Source organism: Lutra lutra, chromosome 16 (genome assembly GCF_902655055.1).
Source record: "Lutra lutra chromosome 16, mLutLut1.2, whole genome shotgun sequence".
NCBI classification, from domain to species: Eukaryota; Metazoa; Chordata; class Mammalia; order Carnivora; family Mustelidae; genus Lutra; species Lutra lutra.
The window spans coordinates 51,886,148-51,907,260 of record NC_062293.1 but is presented as its reverse complement, the minus strand read 5'-3'; the positions used below and the strand labels follow the sequence as shown (position 1 = coordinate 51,907,260).

Sequence of the window (21,113 nt, the reverse complement as noted above, 5' to 3'; positions counted from 1 at the left end):
AAAATATGTTTATATTGTTATCTGTATAGTTATGTTTATTATTTCTTTATGTGGACTTATGTTACTGTCTAGTGTCCTTTCATTTTACTTGAAATTAATTTAGTGCAGGCCAGATGTGTTAGCAGTGAATTCTCTCATTTTGTATTTATCTTTTCTTTTTTTTTTTTTTTTTAAGAGTTTATTTATTTATTTGACAGACAGAGATCACAAGCAGGTAGAGAGGCAGGCAGAGAGAGAGGGGGAAGCAGGCTCCCCACTGAGCAGAGAGCCCAATGTGGGGCTTGATCCCAGGACCCCAGGACCATGACCTGAGCCCAAGGCAGAGGCTTTAAGCCACTGAGCCACCCAGGCGCCCCATATTTATCTTTTTTAAAGGATAATTTTCCTGCCTGTAGAATTCTTTGTTGACTTTTTTTCTTCCAGCATTCTGAATATTGTAACACAGCCTTCTACTTTCACTGATTTCTGGTTAGAAATCAACTGACATCTTTACTGAAAATCCCTTACACAAAAGGAATCCCTTCTGTTTTGCTTCTTTCAAGATTCTCTGTCTTGGGGCGCCTGGGTGGCTCAGTGGGTTAAGCCACTGCCTTCGGCTCAGGTCATGATCTCAGGGTCCTGGATGGAGGCCCGCATAGGCTCTCTGCTCAGCAGGAGCCTGCTTCCCTCTCTCTCTCTCTCTGCCTGCCTCTCCATCTACTTGTGATCCTCTCTGTCAAATAATAAATAATCGTTAAAAAAAAAAGAATTAATCAAAAAAAAAAGATTCTCTGTCTTTTCATCAGTTTGACTATGACATATGTAGGTTTGGGTCTCTGATTTTATCCTACTTTGTGTTCTTTGAGCTTCTTGTATGTGCAGATTAATGTTCACCAAATTTGGGAAATTTTTTTTTTTTTTACCACAAGAGAGAGAGTATGAGAGGGGGACAGAGGGAGAGGGAGAAGCAGGCTCCCCACTGAGCAGGAAGCCCAATGCAGGGCTCTATCCCAGGACCCTGGGATCACAATCTGAGCCGAAGGCAGATGCTCAACCGACTGAGCCATCCGGGTACCCCAACCATTATTTATTTGAATATTTTTTCTGCCTCTTTTCCCCCTCTCCTTCAGGGACTCCCATCATGCATACATTGGTATGCTCATTGTTACACAAGTCTCTGAAGGTTCGTTTCACTTTTTCATTCTTTGTTGCTCTGTTTTCAGTCTAAATAATGTCATTTTATCTTCCAAGTTACCATTCTCTATCTCTCTCTCTCTCTTTTCTTTGCCTGCTTATTTTAGGTCTGTTTGAGCTTCTACAGACAAAAGACTGGGGTGGCTTATAGAGAATGGAATTATTCATCACAGTTCTGGAAGGCCTGGATGTCTGATATCAGTGTGCCAGCATGTTCAGATGAAGGCTCTCTTCTGGGTCACAGACTTCTCACTGTACTCTCACGTGGCAGAAGGAGCTAGGGATCTATCTGGAGCTACTTTACTAAGGCATTACTTCCATTCATGAGGGTTCCACCTTCATGACTTAAGTATCTCCCAAAGGCCAGACTTCCTAATGTCATCACACTGGGCATTATGATCTTGACACATGAAAGTGGGGACAGAGAAGGAGACACAAACATTCACACTCTACTGCTGCCCAAATTGCTCCTGCCTTTCAGGGAAAACTCTCTAGTGAAGTTTTATTTCATGTACGATATTTTTCAACTACAGAATTTCTATTTCGTGAGATGCCATTTTCTAATTTCCTTTAATTCTTTAGATGAGCTGTTTAGCTCTTTGAATATACTTAATATTCATTTTAATGTCTTCATTTGGTAGTACAACTTCTTGGCTTCCTTAAGGACATGTTCCATTGACTTTTCTTTAACCATGGCCCATGCTTTCTTGTTTCTTTGTGTATCTTACAACCCTTCTTCAAAACACATATTTTAAATAAAATGATGCAGCAACTCTAAAAATCAGATTCTGCGGTTCCCAGGGTTTGTTGTTGCTGCTGCTGCTGCGCTGGGTTGTTTTTTGTTGGGGGGTTTGTTTTTTTTTTTTTTTTTTTTTTTTTTTTTTTGGTGACTTTCTGGACTAACTCAGTAAAGTCTGTATTCTTTGTCATGTGCAGTCTTTGAAATACCTGCTTGATCGACATAGTAATTAATGACTGGACACAGATTTCCTTAAACATCTTAAACCAGCAAGTCTTCTAGCATTTGTGAAAGGATTTTTTTTTTTTTTAAGATTTTATTTATTTATTTGACAGAGAAAACAAGTAGGCAGAGAGGCAGGCAGAGAGTGGGGGTGGGGGGAAGCAGGCTCCCTGCTGAGCAGAGATCCCAGGACCCTGAGATCATGATCTGAGGTGAAGGCAGAGGCTTAACCCACTGAGCCACCCAGGCGCCCCTGTCAAAAGATTTTTGTATGTGCTGGGCATACCTTCTCTTCCTAGTCTTTTTTTTTTTTTTTTAAAGATTTTATTTATTTATTTGAGAGAGAGAGAGACAGTGAGAGAGAGCACGAGCGGAGGAGAAGGTCAGAGAGAGAAGCAGACTCCCCGTGGAGCTGGGAGCCTGATGCGGACTCGATCTCAGCACTCCGGGATCATGACCTGAGCCAAAGGCAGGCGGTCACAACCAACTGAGCCCCCAGGCGTCCTTCTCTTCCTAGTCTTAAGTAGGAGTTTACAACTCTTGCTTTCACAGAACCCAAGGTAAGCCAAAGGTAGAGCTGAGGGCCTTCTTAATTTGGGGCTTAACTCTTGGTGGAAAAGAAAATAAAACCCAGTCATTCATTACACTTTGAGTGATATGTGAAGTGTTTAACAGTAATGTTTATGTACTGTCATTCTCTCCCATAGTTAGCTATAGTTTATTATTAGCAGAATGAAAAGTTTGTTTCAATGAACTTTCAGGTACAAATAATAAAGGGTTAAACAGTTGACAAGTATACAGAGTCTATACGGGAGGAAAAAAACACCCCAGAGGAAATCTTTTCTTCTGATGTAGAGCAAATCATAGGCAAATAAATCTAACTTGAGACTTTTGGCTAATCAGCTAATCAGGATCTATAGTTTATTAAAATCAGAGAGTTAGTGATTATGAGTTTGAATTCTGGAGTCAAACTGCCCTGAATTTGCATCAGACTTTACCTTTATGAGAACTTGGACAATACATGGAACCTTTTCATGCCTCACTTTTCTTATTAGCATCTTCCTTAATGGGAGGATTCAGTCATTACGTAACAAGGCCTTAGATCAGTACCTGACAAATATTATGCACTGTATGTATACAAAAGAAGAGAGAATGGTTTCATGAATCCCTTTGTACCTAATGCCTGTGTTCAACAGTGATCAGCCCCAGGATAATCATATTTCATTTGTAATCTTATCCTCTCTCATTAATTATTTTCAAGCATATACGTTATATAATTTCATCGATAAATACCTTGTCATATATCTATAACATGTTTTTTAATGTATATTACCATGGTTTCAGCTAAAAATCAGCAAAAAGCCTTATTATCAAATGTTGACTTGGTATTTGTTTCCCTGGTTGATTCATATGTTATGATTGGTTAATATTGTCTCCTAGGTCACTTTCAGGCTAAAATTTCCCACTTCCCTCTTTTTTTCTCCTTGTAATAATTTGTTGAAGAATCCCACGTTATTTGTACTTTCTTTGTACTGTTATTTGTATTTATTTGTACTGTTGCCCAGTAAAGTAGCCACTAGCCACATATGGCTGTTGAGCACCTGAAATGTAACTAGTCCAAATTGGGATGCCCTGTAAATTTTTTTTTTTAAACGATTCTACTCATTTATTTGTCAGAGAGAGAGAGAGAGAGTGAGCACAGGCAGATAGAGTGGCAGGCAGAGGCAGAGGGAGAAGCAGGCTCCCTGCTGAGCAAGGAGCCCGATGTGGGACTCGATCCCAGGACTCCAGGATCATGACCTGAGCCAAAGGCAGCCGCTTAACCAACTGAGCCACCCAGGCGTCCCGATGCCCTGTAAATTTAAAAAGGCGTGTCATGGGGCATGTGGTGGCTCAGTGGGTTAAGTCTCTGCCTTCTGCTCAGGTCATGATCTCAGGGTCCTGGGATCGAGCCCCACAACGGGCTCTCTGCACAGCGGGGAGCCTGCTTCCCTCTCTCTTTCTGCTTGCCTCTCTGCCTACTTGTGATCTCTCTCTGTCGAATAAAAAAAAAACTTAAAAAAATAAAAATAAAAAAATAAAAGTGAGTCATATTTCAAAGTCTTAGTACAAATATAGTGTTCATTAATAATTTTTACATTGATTGCATGTTGAGATGATAATATTGCATATATATTAGGCTGAATAATATTAAAATTTCATTTGTTTCCTTTTATTTTTTTAACAATTTTTTTTTTTAAGATTTTATTTATCTATCTGACAGAGAGACAGAGATCACAAGAAGGCAGAGAGGCAGGCAGAGAGAGAGAGGGAGAAGCAGGCTCCCTGCCGAGCAGAGAGCCCGATGTGGGGCTCGATCCTAGGACCCTGAGATCATGACCTGAGCCGAAGGCAGCGGCTTAACCCGCTGAGCCACCCAGGTGCCCCTGTTTCCTTTTATTTTTAATGGGTCTGCTAGAAAACCTTGTTACATATGTGACTTGCAATACACTTCTATTGGACAGTATACTTCTATCGATTTAGAATTTCATACAACATGGATTTTATTGATTGTTAAATAAGGGTTATTTAAGACGTTTCTCTGTAGCCTATATTTCCAGTATATTGTTAGTTGGATCTGTGGGCTTAATCAGATTCTGATTTGATTCTTTTCAAAATGTTTTTGGGGGCGCCTGGGTGGCTCAGTGGGTTTAGCCGCTGCCTTCGGCTCAGGTCATGATCCCAGGTTCTGGGTTCGAGCCCCACATCGGGCTTTCTGCTCAGCAGGGAGCCTGCTTCCTCCTCTCTCTCTGCCTGCCTCTCTGCCTACTTGTGATTTCTCTCTGTCAAATAAATAAATAAGATCTTTAAAAAAAAAAAAATGTTTTTGGCACATATCTGGTGTATACCCCCAGAAAGGCACATAATGCCTAGTTGAGGCCTCTTTGGTATATTAGCAGTCACTGATGACCTTTTAATTCATTAGAGGTTGCAAAATGATGATGTTCTAATTTTCTTTGTTCCTTTTCATGTATTAGCTGGAATCCTTCCATAAAGAGAAATCTCTCCTCACCAACTGTGTGATCACAGTTGATTACTATGCAAGCTATATATATTTTCCATAGGAGGAGGACAAAAGGTTAACTCTTTCTATTTATTTATCAGTTTCCAGGCATCGTCCAAAAATATTGAGTATTTTTATAGTAGTATATGGAATCATGAATTTAAATGTGTGTTTTTTGTTGTTGTTTTGTTTTTATTAAAGATTTTATTTATTTATGTGAGAGAGAATGAGTGAGAGAGAGCAGGAGAGGAGAAGGTCAAGGGAGAAGCAGACTCCCCAAGGAGCTGGGAGCCTGATGCGGGACTCGATCCTAGAAGTCTGGGATCATGACCTGAGCCGAAGGCAGTCGCTCAACCAACTGAGCCACCCAGGCGCCCTAAATGTGTGTTTTTGAAACCCATTGTATTTATTATCCTCACTGATGTTCAAATTATCCCATTATTATTAAGTAGTGGGAGCCTCTTCAAGTTTCTCCTGCATCTTAGATAATGATCTTAGTAGTCTTTGATAGCTGCCTTGCCTTTGGTATCACAGAATGTTCCAGGCCTTTGTTCCTTTTAGTGATAAGTAATACTTAGAGACCACATTCTAGCTTGCATAATGTTACCTTATTAGTTATTTTTTTAATTTCTAGACCTTTTTCATGAATGAAACCAGGAAATATATTTTATTTTCTTTCTTAAAACTAAAGTAATTCATGAGTTTATACTGATACTTCCAATTCAAATTTGGATTTATGGAGTTACTGCATCATCTCACCAATATCACATTCTATCTTCTTTCTGTCATGCCATATTTACTGGTTCTCAGTGGCATCAATATACCAATTTGATTTAGCTGACACTATGCACACAGCAGTTACAAAATAACATTTTCATCACTACCACCAATAGTATGATTATTTATTAAAAATAGTTTTTGCTTTTTGCCGTTCTTTTTCTTCTTGGGGTATATTTCACAACGGTTATACAGAAAATTGTTGTTTTAAAGTCACTTAAAACATTTCATAGTTGATGAATGTCTGTGCTTCATACTGGTTTCATTTTCCTTTTAATTTTTAGGGATGACTTTACAATTTTAATTGTTTTCATAATACGTTGACAAGGTCTACAAAAAAGGAAATATTCAAAAGAGTCTAGCTTCTAATTCCAGTCCTCTGCACTCTCTGTTCCCTTCTTCTTCTTCTAAGAGGTAACCACTAAAAAAATTTTATGGCTTGTTTTTGCATTTTTTTATATAAGCACATATATAATTCATATCCTGACCTAAGAAGTTCTCCAGAGTGCCCATGATTTCTTATTTTTTCTTGCTCAAAGACAGAGCTTACAATATTCTGTATCTACAATCTGAATGATAAACTGTATGTTTTATTAAGTCATATTCTGTAGTTTTGGACTGAGGAAGAGCAGATAGTATAGATAAGCCAGAGTTTTGAGGGAGAAAGGATGATTTGGGTAGAAACTACTAGCTGTTATCCGATGTTAGGACTTTCTAGGGAAGGAGGAAACCATGCTGTTTGACTCCAGATAATAGAGTAAGACCAATATTTCAAAATTAGAGAAAGCCAGATTTTAAGTAGTCTGAAAAGAAAATCTGCTTCAAATCAAACTCAGGAAATCGAATGGGCTTCCTCTTGTGGTTTTAAGTTCTTATCGCTGGAAAGATTCCCTCAGCCTCTGAGGGTTGAACTGGTTGACTTCAGTGGTCATTTGGTGATTCTGATTTCTGGAGTATTCCTCCAGTTTCACATGTATCATTCTGCCCAACAGGTCTCACTGTGTAGTGCCTGGGTGATCACAGTGTATTTATTTTAGGATCCCGTGACGTTTAAAGATGTGGCTATAGACTTCACGTTAGAAGAGTGGAGGTTGATGGACCCTTCACAGAGGAAACTACACAAGGATGTGATGCTAGAGAATTATAGGAATCTTGTCTCCCTGGGTAAGAATAACTTCCGGTTCCCGTACCTACCCACTTGATCAGGTGTGCTGAAGATACAGAGCCTCTAAAGTACTGAACTGACCTGGGGTTAGAGTTTAGGCATTAAAATCTCATATTAGGGGGATATTGTTGGGATCATGCTATCCCTTGCTCTTAATTAAGTGGCCCACCCATTGTAGAGTAAGAAATACATATTTCATTGGCATCTTGGAGATTGTTGACAGCTCCCCAGATTTAAGACTGAAATTTTTTCTGATCATTTTTATAAATGGGAGTTATCAGTACCTCCAGAAAGAAAGGAACAGATGTGTTCATTTCTTTCTAAACTCAGATTATTCCCGTGATCTATAATCCTGGAAAACCTAGGATCATAGTGTTGGGCTCCTTTGTAATCATCTGTAACACCACCATACAATAGAATGTTCTGTGTCTGTGCTGTCCAGTATGACAGGCACTAGCCATTTGGGGCTACTGAAAACTTGGAATCTGGCTAGTCCAATGGAATAACTGAATTTTAAATTTTATGTAGTTTTAACTAATTTAAATTTAATAGCTACCTGTGGCTTTGACAACTGTATTGGGCAGTGCATCTCTGGAACTTTGCATAATAACCACTCTGCATTGAAGATTAAGAGCTGAGACTAAATTAGGCAGTAGTTCTTACTCATAGACACAGTCAAGTCGTATTCATTTTTCTCTGAACAGGGCTTGCAGTTTCCAAACCAGAAATGATATCTCATTTGGAGGCTGGAAAAGGACCATGGGTGGTAGTGAGAGAAATTGCAAGAACCCCCTACCCAGGTGAGTGCATAAGAACCAGGAGGACTGGATTTCTTTTAAGTTCATAGGTTATGGATGGAGCAGAACCTCTGAAATAATTTGGGCAGTATCCTTGCTCAAAACGATCTCTGAAGAAGGGAGTCTCTCCCTCCCTTGCTCGCTCTCTCCTTTTCCCTGTCCTGTTGCTGCTCCTCTCTACTTTTGATTCCCATCCTACTTTACTTTCTGGAGGACATGATCTTCATAATTAGTCCTTTGTCCAGACATGCAGGAAGCACCCCTTTCGGTTCTGTCTCTTAAGTTAACTCTAACTTTACATTTTTCTCATTTGTTTAACCATTTTCTGACATCTCTTCCTTCATTAATTTTCCTGAAAGCGCTTTCCTAAGGGTCCCCACTGGTTCCGCTTAAGCCAGACCTACTTACTCATTATTTCACTTTCTTCCCCTGTAAGCCTGCTGCAATTCTGGGGGCACACTCCTCTTCTCCTCCAGGTTCTTTGCTAATTGAGAATACAAACAAGGAACCAGTAGAATGTCAAAATACAGTATTTATTTATGTATTTAATGAATATTTATTGGATATCTGTATTCTGCCTAGTGGGTTAGGTACTAGTTCTAGAGCAATGAGTAAGATGGACCAGGTCCCTGCCATCATGAAGATTAAATTTTGAGAAATTAACAAGTATAGAAATAAAAAAAAGCTAAATAATGGTTGTAACAGTCTTCAGTTATGAGATAAATTGGGGGATATAAAAGAGTGACTGGGATGGGGATGAAGGTGCCTCCCCCAAATGGTCAAGGAAGGCTTCTGAGGGGCGACATCTGCCTTGAAGATTCAGAAGCAACCAGCCAAGGGAAGGGGAAAAGAGAAGCATTCCAGGCAAAGGACTGGACACAGAAAAGAATGAGGGGTGTCTGGGTGGCTCAGTCGTTGGGCCTCTGCCTTCGGCTCAGGTCATGATCCCAGGGTCCTGGGATCGAGCCCCATGTCAGGTTCCCTGCTCAGCAAGAAGCCTGCTTCTCCCTCTCCCACTCCTCCTGCTTTTGTTCCCCCTCTTGCTGTGTCTCTCTCTGTCAAATAAATAAAATCTTTTTTAAAAAGTAAAGGAATGAAATGTGTTCTCAAAATGAAAAGGAGGCTGTTATGACTGAAGCCTAAGTAAGCAGGAGACTGAGTAGACAACAGCCTGCCTACTCAGAGCTTTGTAGGTGATGGTAACCATTTGGATTTTATTCAAAGCGAGCGTGAAGGCATTGATGGACTTCAATCAAGGATTTTTAGGAAATAACTCTGTGTGTGGAAATCGAGCTTGAGGACGTTAAAGCAGGTAATGAGGTTGTTATGATAGTCTAGGCAGAGATTATAACTTGGGTTAAGCTGATAGTGGAGATGGAATCCAAGAAATGGATTCTAGTTCACTTGAGAATTTTATCATGATGGCATCGGTAACTCAGTAGGTGTTATACATATTCTTTTCATGTATCAATATTATAGATTTTTTAATCAAGTATAATTAGTTTTATATGAGTTTCAGGTGTACAATATAATGATTCAGTAATTCTGTTCATCACTCAGTGCTCATCAAGATAAATGTGCTCTTAATCTCCTTCACCTATTTCACCCATCCCCACCTGCCTCCCCTCTGGTGACCACCAGTTTGTTCTCTGTATTCGAGAGTCTGGGGTTTTCTTTAATCTCTCTCTTTCATTGTTCATTGTTTTGTTTCCTGTATTAAACTTTGACTGATTTATTTCACTTAGCATAATACCCTCTAGGTCCATCTATGTTGTTGCAAATGGCAAGATTTCATTCTTTATCATGGCCAAGTAATATTCCATTGTATGTACACACCACATCTCCTTTATCCATTCTTCTGTCAGTGGATACTTGGGTGGCTTCCATAACTTGACTATTGTAAAAAATGCTGCAGTAAACATAGGGCTACATATATCTTTTCAAATTAGTGTTTTTGTTTTATTTGGATACGTACGCAGTAGTGGAATGACTGGATCATATGATAATTGTTTTAAAGTTTTTGAGGAACCTACTTACTGTTTCCCACAGTGGCTACACCAATTTACATTCCCACCAGTGGTGAATGAATTTTTTTTTCTTTTCTTTTCTTTTCTTTCTTTTTTTTTTTTTTTTTTTTTTTTTGAGGGTTCCTTTTTCTTCATATCCTCAGCAACATTTCTTATTTGTGTGTTTTTTTATTTCAGCCTTTCTGGCATGTGTGAGGTGATATCTCATTGTGGTTTTAATTTGCATTTTCTTGATGTGTAGTGATGTTGAGCATCTTACCATGTTTCCATCAGCCGTTCTGTATTTCTTCAGAAAATGTCTTTTCCTACCTTCTCCCCATTTTCAATTAAATTATTTGTTTTTTGGGTGTTGAGTTAAGTTCTTTATTTTGGATATTAAGCCCTTATCAGATATATCATTTACAATTATCTTCTCCCATTCAGTAGGTTGTCTTCTTGTTTTGTTGGTGATTTCCTTCACTATGCATAAAGTTTTTTAGTTTTGTGTGATCCCAGTAGTTTAATTTTTCCTCTGATTTCCTTGCCTGAGGAGATATATCTAGAAAAATGTTCTGTGCCCGGTGTCAAAGAAACCACTGCCTATGTTCTCTTCTAGGAATTTTATGGTTTGAGCTCTCACACTTAGGTGTTTAATCCATTTTGAGTTTATTTTTCTGCATGGTGTAAGAAAGTGGTCCACTATCACTCTTTTGCATGTAGCTGCCCAGTTTTCCCAGCACTGTTTGTTGAAGGCACGGTCTTTTCCCCATTGTATATTCTTGCGTCCTTTGTTATTAATTGACCATATAAATATGGGTTTATTTCTGGACTCTCTGTTCTATCCTGTTCCATTGATCTATGTCTGTTTTTGTGTCAATATTATACTGTTTTGATTACTGACACATTATATCATGAAATCTGAGACTGAAACCCCCAGCTTTGTTCTTCCCCCGCCCCCTTTTTTTTTTTTGAAAGCAGTTGGTGATCATAACCTGAGCCAAAATCAAGAGGTGGATGCTTAACCAAATGAGCCACCCAGGAGCCCTTGTTTTTTTTTTTTAAGATTGCTTTGGCTATGTGGGGTCTTCTCTAGTTCCATACACATTTTGGGATGATGTGTTCTAATTCTATGAAATATGTTGTTGGTATTTTGATAGGAATTACATTGAATATGTATATTCCTTTGGGTAGTATGGACATGTTAACAGTACTGGTTCTTCTAGTCCATAAGCACGGAATACTTTCCCATTTGTTTGTGTCATCTTCAGTCCTTTTCATTAACATTGAGTGTTGGTAATATTACCTTTTTTTTAAGCATCTGCCTTTGGCTCAGGTCATGATCCCAGGATTCCGGGATCCAGTCCTACATCGGGCTCCTTGCTCAGAGGGAAGCCTGCTTCTCCCTCTGCTGCTTTCCCTCTGCTTGTGCACTCTCTCCCCCTCTCTCTGACAATTAAATAAAATCTTTTAAAAAATAAAAATAATTTTAAAAAAGAAAATATGTATTTTTAAAAGAGTAAATGAGGGGCGCCTGGGTGGCTCAGTGGGTTAAGCCGCTGCCTTCGGCTCAGGTCATGATCCCAGGTCCTGGGTTCGAGCCCCACATCGGGCTTACTGCTCAGCAGGGAGCCTGCTTCCTCCTCTCTCTCTGCCTGCCTCTCTGCTTACTTGTGATTTCTCTCTGTCAAATAAATAAATAAAATCTTTAAAAAAAAAAAAGATTAAAAGAGTAAATGAAAAGTGACATTAGATAGTTTTAGATGACTCTTTAGAGAAGATACCCCTCACCACCATGAAGAGGGAAAGAGAAATGGGGCAGTAGCTACAGGAAAGTACGGAATGAAGAACAAAACTCTTTTGTCTTATATTAGAGATGGGAGTTTTTATGGCATATTTGAGTGCTGATAAGAATAATGCCATAGTGGAGAGGGAGAAATTGATGTTGCAAGACCAAGATGGGACTCAGTGAAGAACGAAAAACTAAAGTGTGTGAGAAGGTTAAAGGAAATAAACTCAAGCAAGGAAAAGGAGGGATTTACCATTGATAGGCAGAGAGGCCACCTCTTCTGCTGTAACACTTGGAAGGATGGAGAAGGCAGGTGCAGATGATAGGTCAACCCATGATAGGAAGATCAAAGCATTCTATTATAATAGATTCTGAACTGAAAGAAAAATAGGAAGTAAGACCATCATCTTATAGTGAGGAGAAAAGAAAGAGCTGTAGGAGAGGGAAAGATAGATATTTTTAAGATACATTGATTTTGGGGCACCTGGGTGGCTCAGTGGGTTAAAGCCTCTGACTTCAGCTCAGGTCATGATCCCAGGGTCCTGGGATCGAGCCCCGCATTGGGTTCTCTGCTCCTCGGGGAGCCTGCTTCCTCCTCTCTCTGCCTGCCTGTCTGTGTGCTTGTGATCTTTGTCTGTCAAATAAATAAATAAAAAATCTTTAAAAAAAAAAAAGCTACATTGATTTCATTAGGGAAGCCATGTTGGCCTAATGCTTTTATTATGGAAGGTGTTTATAGCTTTTATTCCTTTGTAGTTATAGGAATATTGATATGTCTTACTTCTTTTTGCTTCAGTTTAGTATGTTATGTTTATCTGGCAATGGATCCATTTTATCTAAAATTTAAATTTATTGGCATACTGTCCTCTCTTTTAAACGTCAGTATGGATCTGAAGTGATTTCTTCCTTTTCATTCCTGACATTGATTTTTTGTTTCTTTGTTTTCTGTATTTTATCTTACTCAGTCTTGCCTAGGGTTTATCAATCTTATTTGGCTTTTAAAGAATCTTTTTTGTATGTTTGACTTCTGTTATCATTACTTTCTTCTCTTTATTGTTTTTAACCTTTTAGCATTTAATTGGCTGATCTTTTCTAATTTCTGAGTTGGATACTTGTATCATTGATTTTCAGCCATTCTTTTTTTATAACTTATTTAAAGCTACCTAGATTGCATCACACCCCATAAAAGACCCCCAAAAAAAAAATTTAACAAGCAAAAACCCCTACATCACACCTTTTTTTAAAGTAGCAACTTCATAATTACTGAATTCAAAGCATTTGATAATTTCCATTGTGATGTCTTAGTCCTTCAAGTTATTTAGAAGTATTTTTCTTAATGTTGTACCATCTGGGGATTTTCTAGTAATCTTGCTACCGTAAGTTTTCCTGTGGCCAGAGATGCTGTGTATGAATTCAGTCTTTACAAATATATTAAAATTTTCTTCACCACATGGACAATTTTGAGAACGTTTTGTGTGCACTTGGAAAATGTGTAGTCTATAGGTATTGAGTGCGGTTTTAGATACAAGTTTTTGTTTTAAATTTTATTACTTTGTTTATGAGAAGCAGAGGGCGGAAGGAGGAAAAGGTGGGAAGAATCTCAAGCAGACTGCACCAAGTGTGGCACCTAATCAGTCTCACGACCCTCACATTAGGACCTGAGCTGACACCGAGAGTCAGAGGCTTGGCTGCCTGAGCCACGCAGGCACCCCAGCAATATCAAATTGTTTATGTTGCTAAAATCTATGTACTTACAGATTGTCAGCTTTTTCTGTCGGGTACTGAGAGAGATTTTTAATGTTTCCTCGTAAGACTGTAGATTTCTCTGTTTCTTATTTTAGTTACTTTAATTTTGGGTTTGTGTATTTTATGGCTGTGTTATTAGGCAAATACAAAGTTACAACTGTTCTTTCAGTTAAATTGGACCTTTTATTCTTCTGAAGTGTCTTCTCTATCTCCATAATGGTTTTTGCCTTAAAGTCTATTTTGCCTCATACTCACATCACCATTGCATCTTTCTTTCGGTTATTGTGTATACGGTGCCTCACTTTAATTCTTTCACTATATCCTTATCTTTTCTATATCCTTATATTTTGTTTCTCTTATAAGTAGCATATTAGATTTTTGTTTTAACCAGATTTTGTTTGTAAGGCAGGTGGTACAAAATTATCTCTAAATAACCTGAGGGAGTGTCCGTATCTTTTGGAGTATTTAGTTTATATTTACATAATACAGTTATATAGTGTTTAAATCTGTCATCCGACTTGGAAAGTGTCTTTCCTGTTCTATAGTCTCTTTTTCCCCATTTATGCCTAAAGATTTATTAGCTTTTATTTTTCTGTTTCCTCCTCGAATCCCTTGGTAATTATAAATTTCTAGAATTATTTGTGTGATGGTTAACTTCAAGATTAAGACATGCATCATTGATTCATCTTAGATTTTCTCTCTTAGATTAAATTTTCTCTCTCACCAAACAACACAGTGATCTTAGAATAACTTACTTAACCTAATTTCTATGTTGTTCAAATTATATATTTTAATCCTATTTATATGTCAAATCTCATAAGACTATGTTCTATGCAGTCAGTATTCATTTAGATTTACCTGTATTTTTGCCTATACTTTCTCTTTTTATTTTTCCTCATTTCTAATCTTGTGCTTGGGATGGTTCTTCTTCTGTTTAAAGAATATCCTCTAATATTTAATTTTATTCACACCTGTCAGTATCATATTCCCTCCATTTTTCTTTTTATCTTCATTTAATCTTCATTTTTGGATAATATTTTTGGTAAGTTTAGACTTGTAGGTTTGTATTAAATTCTTTCAGCATTGTGGAGGTATCATTCCATTTTTTTCTGTCTTATACCTGTTGACAAGTCAACCATCTGTTTAATTCAGGACTTGGCAAACCTTTTCTGTAAAAGGTAAGACAGTAGATATTTTAGGCATTTGGGGAACATGATAGCTTTGTTGCAACTACATCATTTAGCAACTGAAAGCACAAAAGCAACCAAAGACAAAATGTTAACCAAAGAATGTGGTTATATTCCACTAAAACCTTATTTATGGACACTGAAATTTGAAATTCATGTAATTTTAATGTGTCATAATATATTTCCTATGTATTTCTCCTACATGGGATTCTCCTCCATTTGGCTTCTAATATCTGTGACTTGCTATTTTTTTCATCTGTTCGGAAAATGCTTTGGTGTTAATGTCGTTGAATTTGATTTCGTCTCATTCTGTCTCACTCACCTTTCTAGTCTTCTGGGACATGTGTGATCGACCTTTTTACTCTATCCTATATGTCTCTATAATGTTTTTTTAAATAATTTTTTCAAGTTTTTCATCATTCTACTTCAGTATGCACATTGTCTACTGACCTATTTTCCATTTTGTTAACATGCTCATGTGTCATATCTACTGGGCTTTTAGTCTTTGAGTTCTTATATTCCAGTTCTAGAATTGCCAGTTGATTCTTACTTTAAACTTTCCAATTATTCGGTGAAATAAAGGGTCTTGTCTTATTTTCCTTAATGTACAAATCATGATTATTTTAAGTTTATGTCTGAAACCTCAACTGTCTGGATACCTTTCTGTTTGTATTATCTGTTTTTTTCTCTTGGCTTTTTTCTTTTTTCTCTCTCTCTTTTTTTTTTAGATATTTATTTGAGAGAGAAAGAGAATGGGGGTGGGGAGGGAGAGAGAGAAACTTAAGCAGACTCTTTGGCTCAGCAAAGAGCCCACCCAGTGCAGGGCTTGATCTCACAACCCTCCAAGCCGAAACCAGGAGTTGGACACTCACCAGCTGCACCACCCAGGTGCCCCTCTCTTGATTTTTTTGTAATGAGACTTTTATCTTCTTATATGTTTATTATTTTTCATTGTCAAGCATTGATATGAGAACCTATAAAAATAGTTTGAGGTTCTGGATTTTGTAACCTTTTTCCATGGAGAATTGTTTGCTTTGGTGGGCTGCTAGGGTAAAGGCTGTAACCATCCCCAGTTAAATTAGACATTTAAGTGAACTGGGTTCTAGGGTTCTCCTCTTTGGTGTCTTTGAATTCAAATCTTTGTCCTTTTTTTTTTTTTTAAGGTTTTATTTTTAAGTAATCTCTGCACCCAACATGGGGCTCAAACTTAAAACCCTGAGATCAAGAGTTGCATGGTCTACCAACTGAGCCAGCCAGGCGCCCCTCAAATCTTGGTCTTTTAAAAAAAGGTTACACTGTGGGATGGTTGTCTTAAAAGTTGCTTGTATATACAATTTAAAATTTTACTCTTTTTGAAAAGGATTTATTTATATGAGAGAGACCGAACATGCATGCACACACGTGTGGGGGGAGGGGCAGAGGGAGAGAATCCTCAGGCAGACCCTCTGCTGAGTGTGGAGCCCAGTGCAAGGCTCAGTCTCACAACCCATGAAATCATGACCTGAGCCAAAACCAAGAGTTGGACACTCACCAACTGAGCCACCCACGTGCCCCAATATTTTACCTTTTTTTTTTTTTTAAGATTTATTTGAGAGTGAACACAAGCAGAAGTGGGAGAGGGAGAGAGAATCTGAAGGAAACTCCACACAGCACAGAGCCCAATCCGGGGCTCGATCTCACAACTCTGAGATCACAACCTGAGCTGAAATTAAGAGCTGGACACTTAACTAACTGTGCCACCCAGGCTCCCCAATAGTTTACTTTTAGAACAGTTTTATACTTTCTGTTTTCTTAAGTAGGCTCCACATGGAGTGCAACATGGGGATTGAACTCACAACCCTGAGAAAACCCGAGCTGAGATCAAGAGTCAGACACTCAACTGACTGAGCCACTCAGGCGCTCTGTACTTTTATACTTCTTTTAAATTTCTAATTAATTTTCAGGCAATTATTTCTAAATGTTTAAAAACAAATTAGATCAAAACCTTTTGTGGATAGTGGAATGCATCATGGCTTTAAAATTCAGTGTGGGGGTGCCTGGGTGGCTCAGTGGGTTAAGCCGCTGCCTTCAGCTCAGGTCATGATCTCAGGGTCCTGGGATCGAGTCCCACATCGGGCTCTCTGCTCAGCAGGAAGCCTGCTTCCCTCCTTCTCTCTCTGTGCCTGCCTCTCCGTCTACTTGTGATCTCTCTCTGTCAAATAAATAAATAAAATCTTTAAAAATAAATAAATAAAATAAAATTCAATGTGTAAGTAGTATTTATCCAGGGTTTTTTTTTTGACAGACTTACTCATGATCTTAAGACATAAGAAGGTTGCAAAACTACCCTTGATAATTATTATCACTATTTAAAATATTAATAACTGTAGACATTAATTTTGACTAATTTGCTATTCAGCCTACTTTCTGAAAAAACAAAGTGTTGTTTTCCATTAACGTGTTATTAAAAACTACATTAAAAGATTTGAATAAGCTACTCTGACACGGAAATTTGAGAAAGCCCTAATTTTAAAAGGTAGCAAATGAGTGAGAACAAATAGAAAGTATAGTTGGGAGCAATGTCTGGTTTGTAGAGTAAATGGGAATCAAAAAAATAATCACAACCTATGACAAATGGTCTGGGGAAAAAAAGTTTATTATAAAGGGAATGAAAAGAGAAGTATTTAAGATACTTAGATTCTAGGAGGGTTACCATGAATGAATTTTTTTTGTAGGGGAAAAGTGAATTTGCTTCTTTGGTTCTTTGCTCAACTAGCTTCCTTCAAACATGTCTTCTCTAAAAGAAGGCCAGTTTGCAAGCAGTTAAAACTTTATATTCATTATCAGCTAGGGTTTCCATTTGTTTTTTCTTGTTTACTGAGATCTTCCTAACTTCAGAAATAGGAGTCATTTGACTTATCTTTTTCTTCCCCCAGAGTTGGAGACCAAACCTGCAATCAAGAATGCTGTATCAACAGAGGATATTTCTGAAGATGTATCACAAGAGACCGTAATAGATAAACTCACAGAGAATGGTCTATGGAACTCCAGAATGGGAGGATTATGGAAACGGAATGAAAGGATATTTAGATTGCAAAATAGTCAGGAAAATTATTTGAATCAAAAAATAGTTACTCACAAGAAAATTCCCTCTGGTCAAAGAAGATTTAATTTGGATCTTTTCTTTTTCCTGAAGCAGGCATTATCACAGAAGAACCCCACAGCAAATGCCAAACACATGAGAATTTCACTGGGAATTTAGATTTGATTACAGATACCCATCTGGAGAAAAAACTTTACAAGGATACAGAAGGCAGTAAAGCCATAAGGCCTACTTCAGAACTTACCTTGGGGCAAAAATACAATAATAAAGAAAAGCCCTATAAATGTAGTACATGTGAAAAGTCCTTTCATTGTAGGTCATTACTCATTCAACATCAGAGAACTCACACTAAAGAAAAACCTTACGAATGTAATGAATGTGGGAAAATGTTTAGCCAGCCTTCATATCTCAGTCAACATAAAAAAATTCACACAGGAGAAAAACCCTATAAATGTAATGAATGTGGGAAAGCATTCATTAAGTATTCATACCTTACTGTACACCACAGAATGCATACAGGAGAGAAACCTTATAAATGTAATGAATGTGGAAAGGCCTTCATGCGTTCTTCATCCCTAATTGTACATCAGAGGATTCATACTAGAGAGAAACCATATAAATGCACTGACTGTGAGAGGGCATTTGCCAAAGTGGTAAATCTCAAAGAGCATCAGAAAATTCATACTGGGGGCACCTGGGTGGCTCAGCGGGTTGGGCCGCTGCCTTCGGCTCGGGTCGTGATCTCAGGGTCCTGGGATCGAGCCCCGCATCGGGCTCTCTGCTCGGCGGGGAGCCTGCTTCCTCCTCTCTCTCTGCCTGCCTCTCTGCCTGCTTGTGATCTCTGTCTGTCAAATAAATAAATAAAATCTTTAAAAAAAATTCATACTGGAGTGAAACCTTATAAATGCTGTGATTGTGAAAAATCGTTCAGGACTAAGTCATATCTTATTGTACATCAAAGGACCCATACTGGAGAAAAACCATATAAGTGTAATGAATGTGAGAAAGCTTTCACTAATACATCACAACTTACTGTACATAAAAGAAGGCACACTGGGAAAAAAAAAACCTATAAATGTAATGAGTGTGGGAAGGTTTTCAGAAGGAACTCAGGCTTTAAGACCCATCAAAGAACACATACTGGAGTGAAACCATTTAAGTGTAATGACTGTGGAAAGCATTTAGCCACATGGTACATGTCACAGAACATCAGAAAATCCATAGCAGAGAGAAACCCTATAAATGTGATGTCTGTGGAAAAGCCTTTAGGAGTAGTTAATACCTTACAGTGCATAGGCTAACACATACTGGAGAAAAACCCTATACATGTAAGAAATGTGGAAAAGGTTGTATCACTCCATGGCGGCTAACTTGCCACCAGAGAATTTATACTGGGGAAAGGCCCTATAAATGTGAAGAATGTGGAAAGGCCTTCAGAACCAACTCAGACCTTATTGTACATCTGAGGGTGCATACTGGAGAAAAACCCTATAAATGTAATGAATGTGGGAAAGCCTTCAGAACCAACTCAGACCTTACTGTACATCTGAAGAAGCATACTTGAGAAAAACCCTATAAATGTAATGAGTGTGGGAAGGTTTTCAGAAGGAACTCAGGCTTTAAGACCCATCAAAGAATACATACTGGAGAGGAACCATTTAAGTGTAATGACTGTGGGAAAGCATTTAGCCACTTGGTACATTTCACAGGACATCAGAAAACCCATAGCAGAGAGAAACCCTATAAATGTGATGTCTGTGGAAAAGCCTTTAGGAGAGGTTCTTACCTTACAGTGCATTGGCGAACACATACTGGAGAAAAACCCTATACATGTAAGAAATGTGGAAAAGGTTGTATCACTCTATCACTGCTAACTCGCCATCAGAGAATTCATACTGGGGAAAGGCCCTATAAATGTGAAGAATGTGGAAAAGCCTTCAGAAGCAACTCAGACCTTACTATTCATCTGAGGGTACATACTGGAGAAAAACCCTATAAATGTAATGAGTGTGGCAAAGTTTTCAGAAATAAATCAGGCTTTAATAAGCACCAAAGAACACATACTGGAGTGAAACCATTTAAGTGTAACGACTGTGGAAAGCATTTAGCCACATGGTACATGTCACAGAACATCAGAAAATCCATAGCGGGGAGAAACCCTATAAATGTGATGTCTGTGGAAAAGCCTTTAGGAGTAGTTCATACCTTACAGTGCATAAGCGAACACATACTGGAGAAAAACCCTATACATGTAAGGAATGTGGAAAAGGTTATATCACTCTATTGCTGCTAACTCTCCATCAGAGAATTCATACTGGGGAAAGCCCCTATAAATGTGAGGAGTGTGGAAAAGCCTTCAGAAGCAACTCAGAACTTACTGTTCATCTGAGGAGACATACTGGAGAAAAATCCTATAAATGTAATGAGTGTGGGAAGGTTTTCAGAAATAAGACAGGCTTTAATAACCATCAAAGAACACATGCTGGAAAGAAACCATTTAAGTGTAATGACTGTGGGAAAGCATATAGCCACATGGTACATGTCAAAGAACATCAGAAAACCCATAGCAGAGAGAAACCCTATAAATGTGATGTCTGTGGAAAAGCCTTTAGGAGTAGTTCATACCTTACAGTGCATAGGCTAACACATACTGGAGAAAAACCCTATACATGTAAGGAATGTGGAAAGGCCTTCATGCGTTCTTCATCAGTTACCCATCTGGAGAAAAAACTTTGCAAGGATACAGAAGGCGGCAAAGCCATAAGGCCTACTTCAGAACTTACCTTGGGGCAAAAATACAATAATAAAGAAAAGCCCTATAAATGTAGTACATGTGAAAAGCCTTCAGAACCAACTCAGACCTTACTGTACATCTGAGGAAGCATACTGGAGAAAAACCCTATAAATGTAATGAGTGTGGGAAAGCCTTTAGGAGTAGCTCCAGCCTTACTGTACATCAAAGAATCCATCAAAGAGAAACTCAGCTAATATAAAGATTAATAAAGCATTCATCCAGATGCCAACACCACAAGAAAAATCAAACTGTGTCTTTTATCAACAATTCACTAGAGAAAATACACACTTAAGAGATACTTTAGAGGGGGTGTCTGGGTGGCTTAGTTGTTTAAGCATCTACCTTCACTCATGATTCCGGGGTCCGGGGATCGAGCCCCACATCGGGCTCCATGCTCAGCAGGGAATCTCCTCCCTCTGCCCCTCCCCCTGCTCTTGCTGTCTCTCTCATGCTCTCTCTCAAATAAAGTCTTTTAAAAAGAGAGAGATATGGGGCGCCTGGGTGGCCCAGTGGGTTAAGCCGCTGCCTTCGGCTCAGGTCATGATCTCGGGGTCCTGGGATCGAGCCCCGCATCTGGCTCTCTGCTCAGCAGGGAG

At 38.5% G+C, this 21,113-nt stretch overlaps 1 protein-coding gene across 1 annotated transcript in view; it reads left to right on the top strand.

Moving 5' to 3' along the window:
* LOC125086712 (zinc finger protein 624-like) overlaps nt 1-20,400 on the top strand; it is a 33,887-nt gene extending 13,487 nt beyond the window's left edge. Inside the window, 6 exon segments of the mRNA XM_047706043.1 lie at nt 6,992-7,118; nt 7,824-7,919; nt 17,557-17,787; nt 17,790-18,413; nt 18,615-18,761; nt 18,932-20,400. Coding sequence (XP_047561999.1) covers nt 6,992-7,118; nt 7,824-7,919; nt 17,557-17,787; nt 17,790-18,413; nt 18,615-18,761; nt 18,932-20,016 — 2,310 coding nt within the window. The 3' untranslated portion in view covers nt 20,017-20,400.
* The last annotated feature ends 713 nt before the right edge of the window (nt 20,401-21,113 follow it).